At 38.1% G+C, this 25,079-nt stretch overlaps 1 protein-coding gene across 1 annotated transcript; it reads right to left on the minus strand.

Moving 5' to 3' along the window:
• Nucleotides 1-9,123: 9,123 nt before the first annotated feature.
• Nucleotides 9,124-11,549, minus strand: LOC114250272 (uncharacterized). The gene is made up of 3 exons (XM_028184076.2): nt 11,445-11,549; nt 11,081-11,120; nt 9,124-10,150 (listed from the first exon to the last, which is right to left on the minus strand). The coding sequence occupies exons 1-3, from the start codon at nt 11,454-11,456 to the stop codon at nt 9,249-9,251; spliced, it is 954 nt and encodes a 317-aa protein (XP_028039877.2). The 5' UTR covers nt 11,457-11,549; the 3' UTR covers nt 9,124-9,248.
• Nucleotides 11,550-25,079: the final 13,530 nt, after the last annotated feature.

The following is a 25,079-nucleotide window of genomic DNA, read 5'->3' on the forward strand; positions in this document are numbered from 1 at the left end:
TTTTCTTTTTTTATTATGCAGGTCACCAAATACTTTACGACTTCAGTTTAACAAGTTACGTCCGATTCGAAAGGCTCTACAAATTTTAGGTTAACTAATTGGAATTTTAATTACTGTTTTTTTTTCTATTCATTACTTTATCATTGCTAGTCTAAAGAGTTGTTTCAACTATGCGTAGACCGGTAGGTGAGCTCAGAGGACCGCTAGCACTGGCCGTAGCAAGAGCATCAGTATTATGACTACCTGTTCAATACATACGCAAGACACGCAAGCACGTCCAGAATGCACGTGTTCGGGAGAAATACGTACTGGTGAGATCAATGTGATCATCGACAGAAGAAAAGTTATGTCCCTAAAATTTCACGAATGAAAGATACAACAAGTAATCAAAATCGAATTAAGCTTCATTTATTCATATGCGATAAATTGCTTCCCATATTTCACCGGGCGCTAGAATATATTTACGTTTTGCACGCACATACAGAAAAAAAAATTGAATTTATAATTCGCCGGCAAAGCGAACGCGAAATCGAATTATTTTACACATTCGATGCCAAAGTAAAAATAAACGAATTTTTAATCCCCCCTGGCTTGTTTGGCCCCGCGAAACCTTAATATCCAATCGGTTGGAAAAACAAACAATTTTCCCCGGATTCCCTAATTGGGCTAAGCTGTGTTTTTTTTTTATTGGCTGAAACGAACCCTTTTTCGGGGCATTGATGAATTTATCTTTCCATGATTTAATTTTAAATTTTACCCTTCTTTATTCCTCAACATTGGCAGGTGATTCGAAATTTATATTGAACTAACGTTAAGCTAAACTTAAAATCTAAGAAAATCGTTTGGGAAAACTCGGAAAGAAAATCGTCTTCTTCTAGAATATAACTCGCTAAATTATATCATTGTTACTCCGGTAAGAGTAACGCCATCTGTCATCAAATAGCAGAAACAAATATCAAAAGAACTGGTAATATCGAGAGAGCTCCAGAAGTGTAACGGCATCTATTATATAACGGCCGTCTGGTGTAGTGGTAAGTAACATGATCACTACACAAAGGGGTCGCGGGTTCGAATCCCGCCAAGGGAGGTTATTTGTATGATAAATATAAAAATGTCTTTTCTAGGGTTATGGATGTATATGAAATGTATGTATGTGTATAATAAAAATCTTACATTTATTTCCGTAACAAAAGTACTTTACGAACTTGCACGGAACCAGTTAACATGGCGTGATTGTTAGTCAATATTTATTTATTTATTATTTTATCAAATAGCGGAAATATATATCGAAACAATTCGTTCTATGGGGAATATTCTTGATAATTGTAGATTTGTCGACTATCAAAACGTTGCAGGAATTATATGAAAGTAATTAATAATTATCGATCCTACTCGAAGCGAAACCGCGAACGGATCACCGGAAGCGAATCGGCAGAAGTGAATTGTAAAGTGTTCGTTAAGTGTTTTAAGTGTTAATTTTTTTTTTAATTTGTACTTCGGTAAAAGTATTATTTATCCCGAGCCCCACCGCGTAACCATATGATGAACGAAGTTAGTATGAACTTATATACTTTAGTTGTTTTCAACAAAAAAGCCTAGGTCATAAGTTAATATTTGTCTTTTTTAATTTTTTTTTATTGCTTAAATGGGTGGACGAGCTCATAGCCCACCTGGTGTTAAGTGGTTACTGGAACCCATAGACATCTACAACGTAAATGCGCCACTCAACTTAAGATATAAGTTCTAAGGTCTCAAGTATAGTTATAACGGTTGCCCCACCCTTCAAACCGAAACGTATTACTGCTTCACGGCAGAAATAGGCGGGGTGGTGATACCCGCCCGTGTGCGGATTCAAGATGTCTTACAACTAGTAACAAGTTGTTGAGAGTGGCACATGAAATATAAAAGTTTTCCTGCGAGATATCCATTTGTACTTTTCTCCTACAGTTTTCCCAATTTATCTCGGGATCAACGTCCGGGAAGGGAAAGTTGAAACCATAAAAAAATCTTCAAAAGCTCACACGAACTCTTTATACTATTTATACTAGCTACACGTTCACAAAGCTGCCTACACGCCTCGCATTGTTTATTACATTTTTTTTGAAACGCCAAGAAATCTTTGGCCGAACGTTTTCGCCGTCAAAAGGCTCAACTTTCACAATTAAGGCTCCTGATACGAACGCAGTTCATAGGTACCTACCTCTAAAGGAAAACTCGATTGCCTCAAATCATAACATCGTACATGGCAAACTCCGTATTGATGGTGAGGATCATCAGGATACCGTTCCAACACCATCGAGATTTTAACGCTTTATTTGTTATTGCTTAAATGGGTGGACGAGCTCACAGCCCACCGGTGTTAAGTGGTTACGTAGATTCGTAGACAACTAAAAGGTAAATGCGCCACCCACCTTGAGATATGAGTTCTAAGGTCTCAGGTCTAAGGTCAAAAGTTATTACAGTAGGATATAGACGAAGCTAAACTTGAAGAACATGTTGAAAATATGGCTAAGGATTTGGGAAGTATCGGTGCAGCTATTGGCGAAGGCCTAGTTACCAACATTGTGGCCGGCCTCAAGAGACATTGATCGAGAGGACAATAACTCTAATCCCAATATTACAGTGACTCTCATCTGAATGATTGATTACACATATTGTTTTTACTTTAATTCTTTTTAATTTAATAAAAATTCTTTATAAGTACCCATTTTCTTTTCTGTGTATCATTTAGTAGAAGTTTTTTCTTTAAATTTTGAAATTGTAGTTAGTTAAATTTCATTAGGTTTTATTCATTTAAGATTTCGTTCATTTAATTAGGATTTCACATGCAATGACTTTAAGCTAAAAACATTTTCCTATATTATGATCTTCAGATTCTATTTCTTCAGATTCTATTCTATCTAAGAAGATCTAGTCTGGCTTTCCGTCGAAAGACAAGATATTTAGCTCTAGTGTCTCTAGGTAGACTAATAATGCCATGAACTTTTGTCAATTTGTCAATGTTTTGTATTGATGATCACTTTGTTGGTGCAACTTGTTAAATAAATAAATAGCCTGCGGCGCGCATTGTGCGGTACCGTAGGTTTCGTGGAGTCGGAGTGGTGGAGCTCGATGGGGTTTAGTCGGTAGTCGGTTTTGCGGGGCGGGTCCTGCGTGGTAGACGCCGCGCAGCGCCTCGCGCGCCTTTCTCAAGGCGTAGTCTCCCGGTAGGAATTGGAAGAAGAGGAGGACTTTGGTCCTTTTGGGACTTTTGGGACTTTGGTCCTCCTCTTCTCCCTCTTCTCTTCTTTTCTGGAGGCGCCGGAGTCCGACATAACCCGGTCTATTACCATTACCCCTCTCGACCGGGTATCCGTAAATGGATTCCCCAGCGTAAAAAAAAAAAAAAAAAAAAGGTATACTAATGATGTTCGTCCTCCAAAACTAGTCTCCCATACGAGAATCGATAGACCAAAACAAATATGCTCCTCACACGGTTTTCGCAAGAGGCAGCCGATTTATCAAAACAGCGTGCTGAATATTTTGATACTGTGTTTTTTTTCTACGCTTCCCCTTCGAAGTTCGTCGGTAAACAATGAGAAGCTTTAATTAAATTCGGTGCGTGAGACTTTTCAACTTCGTTTAATTATTTTGCGTTAAAATTAATTATAATCGAGAAGAAGTTGCTTGTTGGCTGGCTGTATACCCCGTAAACTAAAATAAAATTTGGACACGTACCAATTTATTTATATTACTTTATAGGATCGCGGTCCAGTAAGCAGTGGTAAGACATAAAAGACACCATTTTTTTAATTAAATAAAAAATCACAAATTGTAATCTGACCCTTTTTTTTTTTTTATTGCTTAGATGTGTGGACGAGCTCACAGGCCACCTGGTGTTAAGTGGTTACTGGAGCCCATAGACATCTACAACGTAAATGCGCTACCCACCTTGTGATATAAGTTCTAAGGTCTCAAGTATAGTTACAACGGCTGCCCCACCCTTCAAAGCGAAACGCATTACTGCTTTACGGCAGAAATAGGCAAGGTGGTGGTACCTACCTGCGCGGACTCTCAAGAAGTCCTACCACCAGAAAGCTTACCTTGAGGTCAAACTCTCTACAATATTGTATAATGGCTATACCGTCCTTCAAGTTGGAGCGTATGCATTCTTCGCGCTAGAAATAAAGAATGTAAATAAATAACAAATGAAGTAACAAATGTCTGGCCGCCTCACTAATCGCTATCATCAATAGCTAAGCAACCTTAAGATTTTTACGTGTTCGACTTTTCCCTACAAAATTTTATTCGTTCAATTTTATTCGTTCTTGGATTCGCTCTTTTTGGACGTATGTGTATTAAGTCGCGAAGATAAGAAGTTTATGAAGAATCGCGATCTGCCTGCGGGTTTTGAATCCCGACATAGTGAAACCCTTTGATATAAGTACATCGTGAGTCTCATATTGTCCAGACAAACCTGCCGCAAGGATTTCAAGCCCTGCTAAAATCAAATTGTATCACTATTATTATCTCTAAACGTGTTTCGACACATTTAAGAGGACCCCTACTCAATTAATCTCTGTGGACAAGTCATTTACTTACCCATAAATGAATTACGCATTTATTTTGAAATATTTATTTCACTAAAAACCCATTTTGTTTTAATTTTAATTTCGACATAACAAGACTTTAATCATCAGATTTAGAGTTGTTGTCCTTCGATTTGCGCTCCTACGGGTCAACAACGTCATTGAGCGAGACCAGGACCACCTCGTCCAAAGCCGCCAATTCCAGCAACCGAACCTCCTTTTTCAAACCTCTCAGATATAGCACTGCCATCTCCTAACTTTCCGAATCCATGATCATCGTACCCTGTTCTGCCGAAATTAGAACTGTAACCAATGCTTTCAATGGCAGATCCAGGACTGTCTTGTGCATCGACCACAGCACCGACTGCATCACTTCCAAGAGGTAGGGCTGAAATAAAGAGAATATATTATTTATTTATTTAACTTAATGCTCAGAAGTACAATGGCGGACTTAATGCCTGAGGCATTCTCTACCAGACAACCAAGGGCGGTGTAGAGAATTCTGTGGTAGGTGCATAACTTAATGTGAAAATAACCAAACTGATAATAATACTTCATATATATGCAAACACATACAACAACGTATACAATATTAAATCATGATAATAATATAAAATTTACACATATACCTATATATAATCTCTATCAGATACTCGTATATTCACATAAAAATTCATATACACACTTAAACACAACATAAAAATATAATAAATTTATCAGAGAAATAGAAGAATATATACATATATAGTACAAGAAAATAGTATATTGCACAGAGCACACTACATTGCGAGTCTAATTGTTAAGTTTTTAAGTTTCTCCAGAAAAAGTTGGCGAATCTTTATTTTGAAAGTTAGGCGATCAGTGATCATCCTAACATTAAGAGGAAGTGAATTACAAAGTTGAACAGATCATTGATGACATGATTGCATATTATGTATGTAAGTAGTTGAAAAATAAGGCCTGATTCATTCGTTATTAGGATACTACACTAAAAGCTGATTGCAAATGAACTAATTATATTATCAATCATCTATTTCAAATTATTTATTACCTGCAATCTATATTTTTCCTTTCATTATTTTTTTTATCCTCAATTACTTGAAACAATTACATCTACAATAACAGTAATTACTCTAACATAAACAAAATACCGAATTTTCATCATAGCATTAAAAATAGAGTGCTTTAAAATAAGACAGTCGAAGACAGTTTTGAAGTCGTCGTGGCCTAAAGGATAAGACGTCCGGTGCATTCGTATATAGCGATGCACTGGTGTTCGAATCTCGCTGGCGGGTACCAATTTTTCTAATGAAATACGTACTCAACAAATGTTCACGATTGACTTCCACGGTGAAGGAATAACATCGTGCAATAAAAATCAAACCCGCAAAATTATAATTTGCGTAATTACTGGTGGTAGGACCTCTTGTGAGTCCGCACGGGTAGGTACCACCGCCCCGCCTATTTCTGCCGTGAAGCAGTAATGCGTTTCGGTTTGAAGGGTGGGGCAGCCGTTGTGACTATACTGAGACCTTAGAACTATATCTCAAGGTGTGTGGCGCATTTACGTTGTAGATGTCTATGGGCTCCAGTAACCACTTAACACCAGGTGGGCTGTGAGCTCGTCCAAACATCTAAGCAATAAAAAAAAAATAAAAAGACAATATCCGATCGCTAATAATGATATTAGATGTTATGCTGTATAATAAATAAATAATAATAAATATTTACTAACAATCACGCCACGTTATGTTTGAATTGTTCAATTTACACGTTAACGTTGTGTCTCCACTAAAGAACAGGCGGCAACATTCTTAGTAGCATTAAATTTTATAGTTTAAAGATCAAATTCAAATTATGTACGAACTAAGGTAAGGCCGTATTGGAGAAGCAACAAGTTCTAAATTGTTTGATTTTGCTTAACTATCGTTATTTTGTTTTGTATTATTTTTTAAAGATTACTGACATAATTTACAGTAGAACAAAAATTTCTAGTTATATAGCATTGAAAGAAAAATAGGGTATTTTTTGTTAATGGTTTATGGCTAAACTAGTTCAAGGCACGCCCGGTATTTCATCATAGCACTAATAGAGCCCATGGATATCACATCAGAATACCATAGCCACTTTAAACATTTTTCAATCGGTTGCCCTATCTTTTAAGTCGGCATAAGCAGGAATAGTGAGCAGGGCGAGTACGCCCCTGTAGGCGCCCATTAGCCAAATCGTCGTGGCCTAAAGGATAAGACGTCCGGTGCATTTGTATCTAGCGATGCGACGGTGTTCAGATCCCGCTGGCAAGTACTAAATTTTCTTATGAAATACGTACTTAATAAATGTTCACGATTGATTTACACAAGGAAGGAATGACATCTATCTTCTATAATATAATAATATATAAAAATGAATTGCTGTTCGTTAGTCTCGCTAAAACTCGAGAATGGCTGTACCGATTTGGCTAATTTTGGTTTTGAATTATTTGCGAAGTCTAGAGAGAAGGTTTAAAAGGTAGATAAATATGAAAATAGTCTGAATTAAATAAATATAACAATTTTGTTTTTTCTTTGATGTGTTCCCCGTCGGAGGTTTTTATTTATCGACTTTTATTTATTGATTGAGGCACTATGAAGTCTGCCGGGTCAGCTAGTCGTGTGATAAAAATCCAACCTGCAAAATTATATTTTGCGTAATTACTGGTGGTAGGACGTATTGTGAGTCCGCACGGGTAGGTACCACCACCTTGCCTATTTCTGCCATGAAGCAGTAATGCGTTTCAGTTTGAAGGGTGAGGCAGCCGTTGTAACTATACTGAGACCTTAGAACTCATATCTCAAGGTGGGTGGCGGCATTTAAGTTGTAGATGTCTATGGGCTCCGGTAACTACTTAACCATCCAACCATCTTTGCATTTTAAAAAATAGAAAAGCAAGTTTCTATAATACATTTTACGGGCATGAATTTTTATTAAAGAATACGATTCCGATGTTTTATTTTGTTCATGAAATAGGGGCGGATTAATAAATACTATGAGGAAAATGAAACGAAAGAAACTTTTTACCCACCCTGTACTGCAACAGCCACAGCTAGTAGTAGCACGCAAACCACCTAAAATGCAAAACGTATTTCTGTTAAAAAATACAAACTTTAGTTTGGAAGTAGTCGATGACATGAAAACATTAAGTAAGTATGCACATATTACTGTATTTGGTAATGTGCTTAAGCTTGGGGACGATATGTCAAATCTTGAGCTGGGTGCGGGAATTAACTTTTCGTGTCGATGGGTTCAGGAAATTTTCTTAATAAATGAAAAGTGGCCAGTGTAGATAGCCAGCCAGACTAGTTTTCTCAGAATGGCGGCTAGCTAATCTGTATCCCGCATTACTGTATCGCAGCAAATATGTTTCATTTAAATTGGCCCTTTAAAAGTTAAACTATACTCGTAATAGTAAAAACGAACACTCACCTTCAACGCCATTGTGTAAATAACCAATGGTCTATTCACTGATGTAATTATATAGTGGTCTTAATCTAAGCATTTTGGGAGCTTGACCTTCCCATCTAAATATGATCATGTTTTTTTCCGCTAAAAAGGTGATCAAAACAAGTTTAGGGTTATCAGTAATATAAAATATTATCATTATGTCGAATTCCTAAACTCATCTAACTGTTCAATAACGGTATTGTTATGTCGGTAGGAGTAACGCCATCTATCGTCAAATAGAAGAAACGGATATCAAAACAAGTAGTACTATCAAGAGCGTTCGAGAAAATTATAGACATGTCGTGTCCGCTATAAAAGCGTTGCTAAGACATGAAGGCAGTTTCCTCCTGGCTGAGCCTCTGCTCGCCCACCTGTTCTGGTGGAAGTGGAAAAGCCTCCGGACCTCTAATTCTTCTTCATAAAATAAAGAAGAGTAGAGAAGAGTGAAGAAGAATGTAACCAGACTTAGTTTAACTTAAATTTCGATTTGACTCATAGTACATTTACGATTTGACTGATCAGTTTTCGTCTTTTACTGATTTGACAAGTTTACTAATTTGACGCTGCATTTGATTAAACTTCATCCAGTCTTAGATTGTCCCAAGAGGAGTTTCTTGATTATTTTCTTTAAGGTTAAATTTTTTAAAGAATAGAAATCACAAAAGAAAACTAAGATGTCAAATTAATAATTAAAGTCATATAAAAAAAAAAAAACTACATATATACATATATTTAGTTTCGGCATCGATTTAATACCGAGTATGCGAGTCTGATACCTTCATTTTAATAACTATTTGGTATAGACTTAACACGACCCGGGATATTTCCCAGTCGGAAATAATATCTTTCGTACAAATATTCGATATTTAGTCCCGTATTTGTTTTGGTCTGGTACTACTTACTATGTGTTCCCGAGACTCATCATAATATAGGAAAATGTTTTTAGCTTAAAGTCATTGAATGTGAAATACTAATTAAATGAATGAAATCTTAAATGAATAAAACCTGATGAAATTTAACTAACTACAATTTCAAAATTTAAAGAAAAAACATCTAGTAAATGATACACAGAAAAGAAAATGGGTACTTATAAAGCATTTTTATTAAATTAAAAAGGAATTAAAGTAAAAACAATATGTGTAATCAATCATTCAGATGAGAGTCACTGTAATATTGGGATTAGAGTTATTGTCCTCTCGATCAATGTCTCTTGAGGCCGGCCACAATGTTGGTAACTAGGCCTTCGCCAATAGCTGCACCGATACTTCCCAAATCCTTAGCCATATTTTCAACATGTTCTTCAAGTTTAGCTTCGTCTATATCAGGATCTGGTAAACTAGAACCGACATCTCCATGACTTGTGGTACTGGAATCGTCTTTCCTGGTAGCGCCTGATCCAGAGTTACTATGTCCTAAACTACTGGATCCAGAGTTACCAAAGCTACCAAATCCAGAGTCGCGGTGATCGAATACGGAGTCATGCCCAAAGCTACCGAATCCAGAGTCGTGATTCCCAAACCTACCAAATCCAGGGTCACGATTTCCAAAGCCTCCGAATCCAGAATCGCGATTCCCAAAGCTACCAAAGTCAGGATCACGGTTTCCAAAGTTTCCGAACCTAGAATCGTAGTTCCCAAAGCTACCAAATCCGGGGTTGTGATTTCCAAAGCTACTGGATCCGAAGTTATCATGTGCAAAGCTATCGAAATCAGAACCGCCGTGTCTAAAACTATCAAATCCTCCGTAGTTTCCAAAGCCACCTTGACCGAAGCCTTTTAAGCCTGAACTGGTTCCTTCTGCTTCGACACTGCTTATAGTTTTGCCGTGTACAAGATCATGATCAACAGCGTTTCTTGTATCCCTCCCAATTCTAGTGTATACACGTTCATGTACACCATTGCCGGCTTTAGCGCCATCACGCCAAGTGATTTCATCTACTGTATCAGCTTTAGTGTCGCTGTTGTCGTAGCCATGCCCGCCAAGATCAAGATTAGCGCCCAAACCAGCTTCGGCATCAGCGTTTCCATAGTCGGGTCCGTGCCCATGCTCATGTCCGCCTAGATCAACACCAGCGCCAATACCCAAGCCGAGATGAGGAAGGCCTGAAATGCGTAATTGAAATTTGAATTATTGTAATATATTTGTTTATCAAATAGGTATTTATAATTTTATTTTTTATTTTATTTTTATTGCATAGATGGGCAGACCAGCTCACAGACCACCTGGTGTTAAGTGGTAACCGGATCCCATAGACATTTACAACGAAAATGCCGCCACCCACCTTGGGATATGAGCTCTAAGGTCTCAGTATAGTTACAACGGTTACCCCACCCTTCAAACCGAAACGCATTACTGCTTCACGGCAGAAACAGGAAGGGTGGTGGTACCTGCCCGTGCGGACTCACAAGAGATCCTGCCACCAGTAATTATGGAAATTCTAATTTTTACGGGTTTGATTTTTGTTACACGATGTTGTTTCTTCACGGTGGAAGTCAATACAATATATAATACACAATAGCGCTTTGTAACCAGATAGCGTTCACAACATCATCACCGTTTAAATTTGGTAATTAGGTTTAGATAACATGTATGTGTAATATTCACTGTATTCAATATCAGGAAATAGAATAATGTAAACCCCTTGTTGGTAATGTCTAATAGTATATAAGCATAAAATCTTTATGAATAAATCAGTCCTTAACCATTCTCTGCCTTGAACGGTAGCTCTCTTGTTTCTTTTTAAAAAGCCTCAAGCTCTGCCGCGTATCATAACTCCGGCAAAAATTACTGGTGGTAGGACATCTTGTGAGTCCGTACCACTAACCTGCCTATTTATGCCGTCTGCAGTAATGCGTTTTGGTTTGAAGGATAGGGCAGGCGTTGTAGTGTTAAAACTGGGACTTAGAACTCATGTTTCAAGGTGAGCGGCGGCATTAACGTAGTTGATGTCTATGGGCTCCAGTGATTACTTAACATCAGGCGTGAGCTCGTCCATCTATTTAAACAAAACAAAAAGAAATAAAAATACCAACCCTGCACAGTTGCGGCCACTGCGAGTATGAGGCAAGTAATCTAAAAGAAAATTCAATTAATATATCATTGAGTAATAACGAAGATAAATTTTTGAAAAGAGGTGACACAAACACTAAATTTTAAACGTACCTACATAATAATATTATTTACTCGGAAATCTAAATTTTATATTGTCCAGTGAAATTTCATATAAAAACTTGTAACTGGTGGAATGAGTCCTTGCCTACCTCTATCTATCAATTCGTTATCCTATCTGACTGGTATTATTAGTCCTTGAGAAACAGACCGCGCCCAAGTATCAATTTATATTTAAAATAAACGACGTAATTAGAAGTAAGTGGCAAGTAAAAAAGCAATACTTACTTTCAACACCATGTTCAAATTAACTACAGTCAACACTTTGCCCGATGTTTTATATAATATTCTTTATCAAGAGTTCTCTAAGTGTTTGACCTTTCTGTTTATAAAAGGCACCAGTTCGCGGTTTTTATATTTAAAAATATGATAAGAAAGACTTATTGTTTGTTTTTGACGTCAATTAGAATGATTTCATTGCTATTTCAAAGGAAACATTCATCAACAAACATTAAATGAGTTAGGCAGAACGGTCCCGGTCCCAGTTGAGTATGGGAGCAGCTGCCTTATGTAGTCATTGTCTGCGAAGAGATCAGACCTTGAAGCTCGTTCTTTGAGTGACGGAAACCATAATTGCTTAACCAGGTTAGGAATATTACTACGATGAAATTTAAGGTGTTCATATTTGGAAAAAAAAAAGAAAAACGTATTTGCGTAGTTAGAGATGAAAATGTATGTTCTATTAAGTAAGGACTTGTAAGTTGGATTCTTTTCAATATCTAGAATGAATCAGGTGCTTCGGCAATGGTACGTCGGTTGCCCAGCTAGTTCAACAGGTGCCCCAGGATACCCGCGGGGACAGAACCAGCTTGCTGTGTTGGTACATCGCCAACTGGTCGCTTTTATGATGACTCCTCGGCGGCATGCTACAGCGTTGATAAAGCGCCGTGCGGCATCGTCCCTCTCAGGTCAGCCCATGACCTTCACTAATAGGAGGCCGCCGTCTACAGGGGTCGGGACGTATGCTCGTATTGCCATCGGTCTGGCCACTGGCTCCGGTAGCGCACGTTTTCAGAACCACAGCGGAACTGTAATATACCATATGACTTATGTACATGCAGGACCCGGAGCTCTCGTCTGACTGCACATTGTGTGAAGCAGATCTCTGACAGAGTGCTTTCTTACCAAGGAATGTTCCGTGACGTGGCACTTCCGTCATCCATAGTGGAGATCGAGGCAAAGAGTTTAATCAAAAGGTCACCCTTTTCTTTCGCACTATGGATCATACTGTTATAGTTTTTGCGCAATTGCGGTAGACTAGACTGGCAAAAGTTCCCTGTGCAGCTTTAGGGAGCTACTAAAAGCACGGCTTTCGGAAGAATAATTTTTTAGTCGCTCGCCTATTCTGCTAAGTTTCTCTAACTTTGCTTTGTAAATAGCCTTCATATAGGACCTGGAAACGGCGTTATATTTCTGTTTCCTGAGACCTAAGGATCCTAACGTATTATGAAGTACAGCATCTCTATTGGAATATCAGAGTCTGATGGGACCCCTTTTTTTTTTTTTTTTTTTTTTTCGGGTAGAGGGCCGAACCTCCTACGAGGTCCCCGCGCAAAAGGGGCGCGCGGGGTATGTGAGATTCAACGATCTGCATGGTGTTGTGAGCAGACCGCGGGCCCAAGGATTTTAGAGCCCACCCACTAAACGACTCCTCTGCACTCTTACACCCGACGTCCGATCCCCTCCGAGGTCAGAACCCGGATGAGGTAGGGGGGCTACCGCGGTCAACACTACAACCAGACGGCGCGGCTCACCCCAAGGACGCCCAGCCGACGGAGCCTTCGAGGCGAATCGAAGGCTCTGAAACGTCGGCCGTCTCGGTACGGCAGCCCGTCGGGCCGCCCAGACGGTGCCGCTGGTGTCCCGGAATACCCCGCTGGACCAGAACCAGCCTGCCGGGTCGGGACGCGATACACCGTCGACCGGTCGCTCTATTCACTCCACGGCAGCGCGCTAGAGTGCTGGTAGCGCGCCGCGCGGCCTCACCCCCTCAGGTCGCCCCTTGACCTTCACCGGGGGGAGACCGCCACCTACCTGATGGGACCCCTGACGGGCACCTCAAAAGTGTTTTTTTTATTTATTGCTTAGACGGATGGACTTCTCGATCTTTCGTTTGAGATGAGATAGACATATGAAAAGAACGGCTCAACCGAAGCAAGTCACGCCCCAAAACTATTGTCCAGATTCCAGAAAACACCTGTGCTACTGAGATAGCAATATTCGAATCGAGCGAAACGGAATCATCTTTAAGTAGTTGATCCATTGATCGCTATTATATTTTGTTTTCGAAATTTCTGGACACTTACGTTGTGGGCGTTTCTTATCGCATGTTCCAGGAAGAATTTGAGTTCCGGTACCTACGATCACCTTATGTGGTCATCAAAAAGCTATCACTAGTTAAAGCGCGCGGTTTTCATTCATTGTAATAACTAGTTGTTTTGTTTGTTTGTATTTGTGTAATAATATTTTGTATTAATTTTATATTTTTGAATTTTGTTACCAGTACCATTACCAAAAAAAGATCAAGCCATTGTTATTGACGCTGTAGAAAACGTGCAAATTAAAGACTACGCACAAGCCTTAGGGAAGGTCATAATTTTCAACTCAAATAAGGTTTCTGTCTAGAATTTCTAATAACCGCATTTGTATAACTATATATTTGTCGTCAAAATCTATAGCTGATGATATCGTTGATAATAAAAAGTATATAATCGTACAGAACCATAAGCTACCAATTCGACCACTGATCAATAGAAATAAACGTATCATTCTCTCAAACGTATGTCCAATTATCCCTTACTCTGAGATTGATTTGATTCTATCAAAACTGTAGGAAGTAGGAATCAATCTAATGTCGCCTATATCTTTTTTGAGGGCCCGTATCAACGATCCTGGATATAATCACATATTGAGCTTTCGCCGTCAACTCTTTGTTACTCCTGAGAATTTTTACCGCCCCCCAGAAAATATCTCCATATAATTTGAAGACACTCCCTACTGGATCTATCTATCGTCGGAAACTATGACCTACTCCGTTTGCAAGAGTGAGGGCCATATTGCCTCGAAATGTCCTGAAAGCGAGTTAGGTATAACTTCTTCAATTGAAATTATAGAAAACAGCGTGTCACAAAATTAACCTTCTAACTTTAAACGGCCACATCTACCTACTGAATCTTCTACAACTGATGAGCCCCAGGCATTTGAAACAGAGACCCCGGAAGAGACTATCATCGACTAAGACAGCGACTCTCTTTCACAATCAAGTTCAGAAGGAGCCATGAAGAGGAACAGTGTTTGTACTGGTGGTAGGACCTCTTGTGAGTCCACGCGGGTAGGTACCACCGCCCTGCCTATTTCTGCCGTGAAGCAGTACTGCGTTTCGGTTTGAAGGGTGGGGCAGCCGTTGTAACTATACTGAGATCTTAGAACTTATATCTCAAGGTGGGTGGCTCATTTACGTTGTAGATGTCCATGGGCTCCAGTAACCACTTAACACCAGGTGGGCTGTGAGCTCGTCCAGCCATCTAAGCAATAAAAAAAATAATTAAGAAGTAACCCCAGATCGACTTAGACTTACAAAACTGGAAAGATATGGAACACTTTTTATCAAGCTCTGTCAAACCCTACCCACTAACAGGAGTTCAAGTAAATAAAAAAAGGGTAAGTGTGCCCGGTTTTTATTGTTTTAGAGAAGATAGAGAGGATGAGCACGGAGGGGCTGCCATTTTTGTACATAATTCGATTAAAGCAAAGTTAGTTACTACAAATATTTCGAACTGTCGGATGGAACTCATTTGTATACAGATTAATTATTAGTTTTAGTAAATTTAAGAACATTATAGCTATTTATTTACCACAAAATGTCAATGTCAGTAGATCGGATTATGATAATTTATTTAGCTTCTTTGATCGAAACACTTTGATAGCGGGAGATTATAATGGGCAACACGCGGCGTGGTCCTATAATACTGATACTAGGGGTCGTCTCATCGCGGAGACAAGTATAGATCATAATTTCGTGTACTTAAATGACGGCGAACATACACGATTTGCAATGCATAACGGTGAAGCTGTCTTATCTGCGCCGGACATCACCTTTGTAAGCTCAGATATAGCCCTACATTTTGACTGGTCTGTAACAAACGAATGTTTTGGTAGCGATCACCGTTTAGTTCTACTAAAGCTGCATGATTTATTTAGTTATGTGCCACCAAGCAGTAAACGAAATATAAAAAGTGCATACTGGCATTTATATGAACAAGAAGTGGGCGCAAGCTGTGTGGATTTTGCCTTGAATAACGATTTGCAGGACTGCTACGATAGGCTCCTCGTAGCTATTAACAGCGCAGCTGATAAAGCTATACCCTACACTCGTTTTCCAGAAAAAGTTGGTGGAATCAAGACCTTTCAAAAATCGTCGCTGAAAGACGTTTAGCTTTGAAAAACTTTCCTAAAACCGTTCTGCCGGAAATTTAGATATTTTACAAAATAAAGTTAGGGAAGCCAGACATATGATTAAAGCAGCTAAAAAGGAGTCATGGCAACGGTTTTGTAATAGCATAGATGCAAAGACTTTATATACAGACCTGTGGAAAAAGTTAAGGTGGTTAAAAGGTTATCGAGCACCCAAAAAACGAGATTTTTTACAAGATGAGGTTGCTGAAAAATTCCTAGCTAGTGTATCTCCAGATTGTGTTAGTTCTGAGTCCCGGAAAATTAATTGCACCAGTTTAGAATCTCATCCATTTACTTTGTCAGAATTAAATGCTATACTCAAGAAAAATGATACATCCGCAGGGTTGGACAATATTGTATGATTTTTCATCTACCACCAGACGTTAAGGTTTTATTGTTGTATATATATAATCTGATTTACATTTCCGGTCTTATCCCAAGTCAATGGAGAAACATCAAAATAATAGCAATTCCAAAACAAAATAACAGCACATGTAAGTTTCGACCAATATCCCTTCTAAATTGTATATGCAAAATATTTAACTTGATGGTAATTAAAACACTAGAACATTTTTTTGAAAGTAAAAAACTATTTAATGAACATACACTAGAGTTTCGTCGTGGTTTTTCATGTATTGATAACTTTTCTCGTTTTGTAATGGATGCTGAAATAGCTCTGACAAACAAAGAATACATGTTGTGTGGTTTTTGTGACATTTCAGACGCCTATAATAATGTTTCAATCGAATGTCTTTTTGTTTGGTTAGTTTTGGCTTAGATCCTTATCTATGTGTTTATGTTAATGAATTTTTAAAAGAAAGACATCTTTTTTTGTTTCTACAAAATGGTGAATGTTCATTGAGGTTGTGCCGACAAGTTATGTCTCCGATACTTTTTAAGATTATTACAATAAATTTAAGCAGCAAGCTACCTTTGGTGAGAATATCTCAATATGACTTCACCTTTTACTACGTTAACAAGGATATTCAATGCTGTGTTGAAAATATGGAGATCTCTTTAAATGAATTTTCGATGTTTTTACGAGAGGTAGGATTAGATCTTTCTTATGCTAAAACTAAGCCGTGAAGTCGTCGTGGCCTAAAGGATAAGACGTCCGGTGTAATCGTATGTAGCGATGCACCGGTGTTCGAATCCCGCAGGCGGGTACCAATTTTTCTAATGAAATACGTACTCAACAAATGTTCACGATTGACTTCCACTCAAGGGTAGGATAGGTAGGATCTCTTGTGAGTCCGCACGGGTAGGTACCACCACCCCGCCTATTTCCGCCGTGAAGCAGTAATGCGTTTCGGTTCGAAGGGTGGGGTAGCCGTTGTAACTATACTGAGACCTTAGAACTTATATCTCGAGGTGGGTGGCGCATTTACGTTGTAGATGTCTATGGGTTCCAGTAACCACTTAACACCAGGTGGGCTGTGAGCTCGTCCATCCATCTAAGCAATAAAAAAAAAAAGCTTTGTATTCTTACACGGAAGTATAAAGTTCCGTCGATAGAAATAAAGATTAATGGTGGACAAATTTATGTTGTTAAATGTACGAAATTTCTAGGTATGTGGATTGATAGTAGATTAAACTGGACCAAACATATTGATGATTTAGTCAGTAAGTGTGTGTCATACATAAACATATTTAAATATCTGTGTAATTCTGGCCTGCATCCGTTGCTGCTGAGACGATTGTATTGTGGCCTAGTACAGACTAGGATAGATTATGGTAACTTTCTCTACGATAGTGCGAGTACAGGAGTCCTCAGGAAGGTAGAATTGATTCAAAACCAAGGCTTACGTGCTTGTGGTGGCTTCATACAGACAACTCCAATTCATGTGATGCAATCAGAATTAAGTATAATGCCATTAGGGCTTAGAAGGCAACATCTTTGTCATAAATATATGTTGAAGGTTTGGTCCTGGTCAAATTATTATCTAAGTTCGCATATAGCTGCTTTTCTTGATTTGTTATTAAATGGCGCCCGATATTGGCGAAGAACCAGTAGTGTTTTACTGATTGATACACATAAAAAAGTTAGAGAGTTTGAAGTTTCCAAAAATCAGACATTGCTACAGTATCAGTTACCCTTTCTTATTACGAGGCTGCCCTTGTACAATATCATTTCTATAGATATTAAATCAATAACAACCCCTAAAAAGCAAACCATTGAATATGATTACAATAATGCATTTGCATCAATGTTAGAAAATAAATTTCATGGTTTTGTTCAAATATACACAGCGCCTCAAAGGATAGATTAAATGCGGGTTGCTCCTTTTTTGATCACAGTAGATCATATAACGCTAAGTTCAAGATTGATAATAAACATATTCCTATTATGGGACTGGAGTTGCTTGCAATATTGAAGTCAATTTCTTATGCGGAATCATGCGGATATAGAAAATTTGTGATATTTTCTGATTCAACAAAATTTTACATTGTTTCTAGAATCCCTTAATGAACTTTTAAAGTCTTATTCTTCTTATAAAAATATTGTCTTGGCTGGCGATATAAACATTGATATTTCCGAGAAAAATATCGATTCGCGTTCTCACGACTATCTCACGTTGCTAACTTATCACGGAATGTTACCTGCACATGAACTCCCGACCAGATTAAATCGATCATGCCTTGACCATATTATTTTAAAATCAAAAAATCATGCTTGTTGTTTGGTTGCTGATACTTCGCTGACCGACCACGACACGACACTTCTATTTCTTCATACCTCAAGCCAGTATAATAATTTAACTCAAAATAATAAAACAAGAAAATTTATTGACTATGACAAAATTAATGAAAAATTACTTCAAATTGATTTTTCCCTTTTATACAACTCCACTGACGCTAACGTAGCTACTAATTATTTTATTAACACTCTTAATACCATCATTCTTGAAAACACGAGTCTAAAAGTTGTCCCACATCGCAAAAGGCTCAGAAAATTGTGGATGACTCCGGGGCTTCTGAGATGCCTCCGAAACCGGGACAACTTACACAAAAAAGTGAAAAAATATCCTAACAATGAAGTTCTTCAATTAACTTTTAAAAGATATAGGAACTACTGTACATCTCTTTTAAAAAGCGCTAAGAGCAATTATGATAGGGCCCAAATAAAAAATGCTCAAAACAATAATAAGAAGCTTTGGGAAACGATTAAAACTATAACACATACCAAAAAACAAAATACCCATGCGAACGACCTTCTCACACACGCAGGACCCGCAAACTCTATTAATACGGTCAACCATTACTTTGCCAATGTCGGTAGTTCACTAGCTCTAAATATTCATGCAAAAAAAACACACTCAAAAGTACCTATATTGTTTTCTCATTTAAGAACTTTTGCTATGCTGGAAACTGACCAATCCGAGATAGAAACCCTAATAAATAGTCTCAGAACAGACTGTGCCACTGGATCGGATAATATCTCTGGGATAATTCTAAAAAAATTTAAACACATCCTTCTAGCTCCAGTTACGTTTTTATGTAATCTGGCTATTTCTACTGGAGTCTTTCCCGACGTCTTTAAGCTTGCAGTAGTTCATCCGATCTATAAGGGTACGGGGGACCGACGTCTGCCGAACAATTACAGACCTATTTCTATTCTGCCAACCCTCTCAAAAATTCTGGAAAAAATTATGAACCATAGACTCATAAAATTCTTAGACAAATACAACCTTCTCTCCCCCTCTCAATATGGTTTCCGCTCTGGTATATCGACTAGCGATGCAGTTTTAAACTTAACTAATGAAATTGTCACAAAACTAGATAAAAAGAACAAAGTAATTGGTATATTCTTGGACTTAGCTAAAGCCTTCGACACGATTTCTATCCCAACTCTCATAACTAAGCTTGAAGCCGTTGGGTTGAGAGGCAATCAGCTTTCTCTTTTCAGGAGCTACCTTACGGGCAGACGTCAATGTGTCAAAATCAGTGACCTTATCAGTGACGAACTCCCTATAGCATATGGAGTGCCACAGGGCAGTATTCTCGGCCCTACCCTATTTTTAATATATATAAATGACCTATGTCAACTAAATATCACAAACGGGTCTATTTACACCTATGCTGACGATACTGCTCTCGTATTTCATGGCAGTTCTTGGGAGGCAGCTTTTAGTTTTGCTCAATGTGGCCTGAACACCGTAACTGACTGGCTGTCTAAAAATCTACTGACACTGAACGTGGATAAAACTAAGTACGTCACTTTTTCCCTGTCTACGCGTGGTAAAATATCATCTTCGCCTTTTTCACTTATAGCCCACTCCTGTAACGCTCTTGGACAAACTGCCTGCGGTTGCCCCTCCCTTGCCAGGACAAATTGCATTAGGTATCTGGGTATACAGATCGATGACCTATTATCCTTTCATTCCCATATTGACGTTCTGTCGTCCAGATTACGCAAACTCACTTACATTTTTAAAAATCTGCGTCATGTTACCGACAGGAACTTACTTACACTCGTTTATTTAGCGCTCTGTCAATCAGTCACTCAGTACTGCATAGTGGCATGGGGCGGGTCTTCCAAAACACACTTTTTAAAACTTGAACGTGCCCAGAGATGTATTTTAAAAGTTGGATGGCGGCTCCCTTATAGGTTTCCTACAAATGATCTTTACAAAACCTGTAAAGTCCTTTCTGTCCGTAAATTATTTATTCTTAATCTTATTATGACTACACACTCGAAAACTCCATACGATCCGACATTGCTCGTAAGTCAGCGGCGCGGGTATGGTGTGCGTCCCACAACACTTGTTTCTACATCGTTAGCTCAACGCTTTTATGGCTTCCTAAGTAGCTTCATATACAATAAAATCAATAAGCTCATAAATATATACCCCATGACACAGACCCAATGCAAACATGCACTAACAAATTGGCTTCACGACCTAGACTACGAGCAAACAGAGAACTTACTCCAGACTGTGAAGTAATCTGCTTTTTGTTTTCGAGCCCAATTAAGCAAATAATTATTTATATTATTATATTTTTATTATTTATACCTATGTAATAGTAATAATAAACACGCATAGATGCAGATACTCACACATACACAATACAACATGCATGCGCGCACACGCTCATATATACACACACTCACACTCACTCACACACACACACACACACACACACACTCACACACCCAAATACACACACATTCACACACGCACACACACGTAAAATGACCTTCTTAAAATATAACACCTAATGATCTCTCAACACTAGTCCGCATCATCTGTTCACGACTTAACCTAACCTAATCTATCTTAAGAAGGAGGGAGCCTGGAGATCAGTAATACAGGTCTTTGAACCTAGTACAGACTTCAGCTCTTTCAAAGGCTTACAAAATAAATTATAAGGTTAATTTATTTCCATTTGAATTTGTATGTACCTTGTACCTTTAAGAGAGAAATAAATAAATTATTATTATTTTTCTAGATTTCCCCTTTCTCAGCCCAGTCTATCGACAGAGCCGGTAGAACTGTATATACGGGCTTTTGGCCAAGTAACATACAGTAGCTATGAATTATTAGGCTAGTTTTTATTATGTGTAGTATTCTTCAAGCTGCAGGAACTTTCTCACTATTCTGCATGTATTTAGTATAGCTGCTTTTTGTAGTGAAATAAATATGCTATCTTTTAAATCTAGAAGCTTTAAGCTATTGTGGATGTGGTTTGGGACAACTCCAGTGGCTGAGATTATTATTGGGGCTATGTAAACTTTTTTCTGTTTCCAAATTCTAACTATTTCTTCTTTAAGCTCTGTGTATTTTGTCATTTTTTCTGTAAAAGTTTTTTGAATGTTGTGGGTATTCGGGACTGCAATGTCAATAATGTAGGTGACTTTATTGTTTTTATCTTGTAAAGTGATATCCGGTCTATTGTAGTGAATCGTCCTATCGGTGAGAATAGCGCGATCATAGTAAAGTTTGCAGGAGTCATTCTCAAGAACAGTTTGTGGTTTATAATTGTAGTACGGTGTGTTGGTATTTTGTATCAATTTATGTTTGAGAGCCAGTTGTTGATGGATAATATTAACAAGTTGGTTGTGTCTATGAGTGTAATCTGTCTGTGTAAGGGTTGAACATGCTCCAGTTATATGTTGTATGGTTTCTGGCTGGGTGTTGCATTTGCGGCATTTATCGTCTCTAATAGTGGGATCTTTAATAATATATTTTCTGTAATTTTTTGTGTTTATTATTTGGTCCTGTATTGCAATTAAAAATCCTTCCGTCTCGGGGAACAGACTTCCTGTTTTGAGCCACATGTTTGATGCTTTGCTGTCTATGTGAGATTGGCTTAGGTCATGAGGGTGTCGTCCATGCAGCACTTTTTTCTTCCAGTTTTCTTCCATGTCTTTTTGCGGATTTCTATTTCTTAGGTTTTCTGTATTATCTATTAGTTCTTTTTGTCTGAGATTTAGCGGTGTGTAGTTGTTATCATTTTGTACTATGGCTCTGTGAATTTCACTTAAATCTGTTTTTATGTAGAAAAATGTTTTTAAGCTGTGTATTTGTTTACGCCATAGATGCCAGATATCTATCAACCCTCTACCCCCGTCTTGTCTTTTAATTGTCAATCTTTCTATTGCAGATTTTGGATGAAGATTATTGTGTTTTGTTAATGTAGTCCTTGTTATGCGTTCTATTTGTTCTATGTCAGTTTTGCTCCATTTTATTATTCCAAACGAGTAGGTTAGGATGGGTATTGCATAAGTGTTCAGTGCTTTTATAAGATGTTTTCCAGATAATTTCGTTTTGCAAATGGCATTGATACGTTTTTTGTACTCAGAAGTTAATGATTGTTTTATTGTTGTATGATCGAGTCCTTTGAGCTGTTGAAAGCCCAGATATTTATAAAGGTCACTTGGTTGCATCGCCGTTATTGTGTTTGTGTCATCTATTGTATAGTCACCGGGTTGGATTTTTCCTTTTATTATATGTACAGTTTTACATTTGTCAAGTCCAAATTGCATATTGATGTCATTGCTGAACATCGTGGTAGTATCTACTAACTTTTTCATTTCTTTGTCATTTTTAGCGTATAATTTAATGTCGTCCATATAAATCAGGTGTGATATTATTGTTTCGGTGTTGTCTTGTTGTTTAATGCGGTATCCCGCCCGGTCACTATGCAATTGATGGGATAGTGGGTTCAAGGCGAGGCAGAACCACAAAGGGCTGAGAGAATCACCTTGGTAAATACCCTTTTTTATGGCTATTTGTCGTGTTGTTACAAAATTATGAGGGTTATTTAATTTAAGTGTGGTTTGCCAATGCGTCATGATATTGCGTAAGAAGCTTATTATTATAGGGTTAATTTTGTAGATTTCTAGGATTTGGATCAGCCATGAATGTGGGATGCTGTCGAAAGCTTTTTTGTAGTCAATATATGTACAGTGTAAATTTCTATTTTTTGTGGTGGCGTGTTTCATGATGGTTGAGTCTATAATTAGCTGTTCCTTGCAGCCCATGTGGCCTCGTCTACACCCTTTCTGTTCTTCAGCTAAGATATTGTTGTGTTCTATATGTGAATTTATTTTCTTTGTAATAACTGTTGTTAAAATTTTGTAAATAGTCGGAAGGCATGTTATTGGTCGATATTGGGATGCTTCTGTAGAGTAGTCACCTTTTGGTATCATGTAAGTGATTCCTGTCGCTATGAATTCGGGAATACTTTGATTTCCAGAGATAATATCTGTTAGATTTTTGGCTATTGTTTTGTGTAAGCAAATTAGTTTTTTAAACCAAAAATTGTGGACCTTATCTATACCTGGAGATTTCCAGTTATGTAGTCTAGCTGTTATAATAGTTATTTCTTCCTCTGTCACGTCATCAAATTGCATTTCTTCCATTGTATCCCATCTTTCTTTTTCTTCAGTAATCCAATTTGCTTTGTCATTATGTTGTACACTATTTTCCCATAACCTAGCCCAATACATTTCCAATTGTTCTGCTGTTGGTATATCTACATTACTATTGTCTCGATCAGTTTTCGGCTTCATTAGGTTTCTGTAGAATAGTTTTTCATTTGTTGCGAATATAGTGTTCTCACTCTTTCGTTTCTGTGATTTGTTATATCTTTTTAGTCTGTGGGCTTTTAGAGCTAATTTTTGTTTCAGTGTGTCTAAAAATTCTTGAGGTTTTCTATTGCCGTTTTCGTGTGATGTGTGTATTTTAGTATTTTTAAATATTTGTTCAACGTTTTCGACTACTTTTTTAGATCTATGATTATTTATGTATTGTGTCAGTTTACCAATATCTGCTCTCAATTTTGCTATATCCTTCTCCAATCTTTGTTGCCACGGTGGTTTAAAGTTTTTTTTATGTCTCGCGTTTCCTTCTTTTGCTATAATTTTATATTTTAGTTCTTCCGAAATAGTTACGGCGGTGCAATATGTTAATGTATGTACATCTGACAGTTGTGTGTCTGATGAGATGTAATCTACAAGTATGTCATTATTAAATAGACGTATCAGTTCATTTAGTTTTGGGCTATATTTAAGTTTAGGCAATGGCGGCCTTGCTTTAGGGTCCATGCCTGAGTACGTTGTTAAATTCGTTTCAAATTTATCTTTAACTTCTTGTATCTGTGTTGCCCCATCTGTGGGGTTAGTATTTAAAATATCGACTTCATTTTCTAACAGCAGGGTTATTGATTCGGTCTGAGTGGATGAATGAGAGGTCTGTGTGCTAGAGATAATATTTGTATGTTGCTGTGTTTTCTTCGTTAAAGTAATTTGTGGAGTTAGTGTCGTATATTCGTGTGAATATGTTTCTGAATTTAATTTTTCATTTTCAACATTATTGGTTTGTTCGTCTTCGAGCTGTTTACTCACTTCCTCTTTTAGTCTGTCTAGGGTTTCTTGAGATAGCAGTTTATTTCTTTCTATTGCCCTTTTTTGGTCAGATATTCTTTGTTGTGAAATATTTAGATTAGGGTATTTTAGTGAAAAATGTTCATGCAGCTTTTTTCTGTAAATTGTCAAATCACTTCCTAATTTAGTGACGTAGTAGTAGGTGCGCATGATAAATAGGTTTACTTCTCTGCTCCATTTCATGCGCACCCTTGTTTTGCCAGCTTTGGTGGACGCAGGTAAAAAGGCATTCGCCCCCTGCGCAACATCCATAGTCGACATTGGTGAGCCTCTATGACCCGAGGATGATGGTGATGATTGTACCGAGGGGTTGTATGAACCGGTACTCGGGCTGTAAGGTTCACATGGGCTATTGCTCCTACTTTCTACATCGGGATTTCTGTTGGCGGCTGTAGCATTTTCGGGTTGTAAATCCCCGGCGGGAGCCCGCCTGCTCAACTCTCCGCCGCTGACGGATCCTATGCTGGAACACCCAGCGCCAGCTCCAGGTGTGCCCCGGCGATCGCCCCCGGGAAGCG

The sequence above is a fragment of the Bombyx mandarina genome, chromosome 15 (genome assembly GCF_030267445.1).
Source record: "Bombyx mandarina strain Sakado chromosome 15, ASM3026744v2".
In the NCBI taxonomy this organism is placed as follows: domain Eukaryota; kingdom Metazoa; phylum Arthropoda; class Insecta; order Lepidoptera; family Bombycidae; genus Bombyx; species Bombyx mandarina.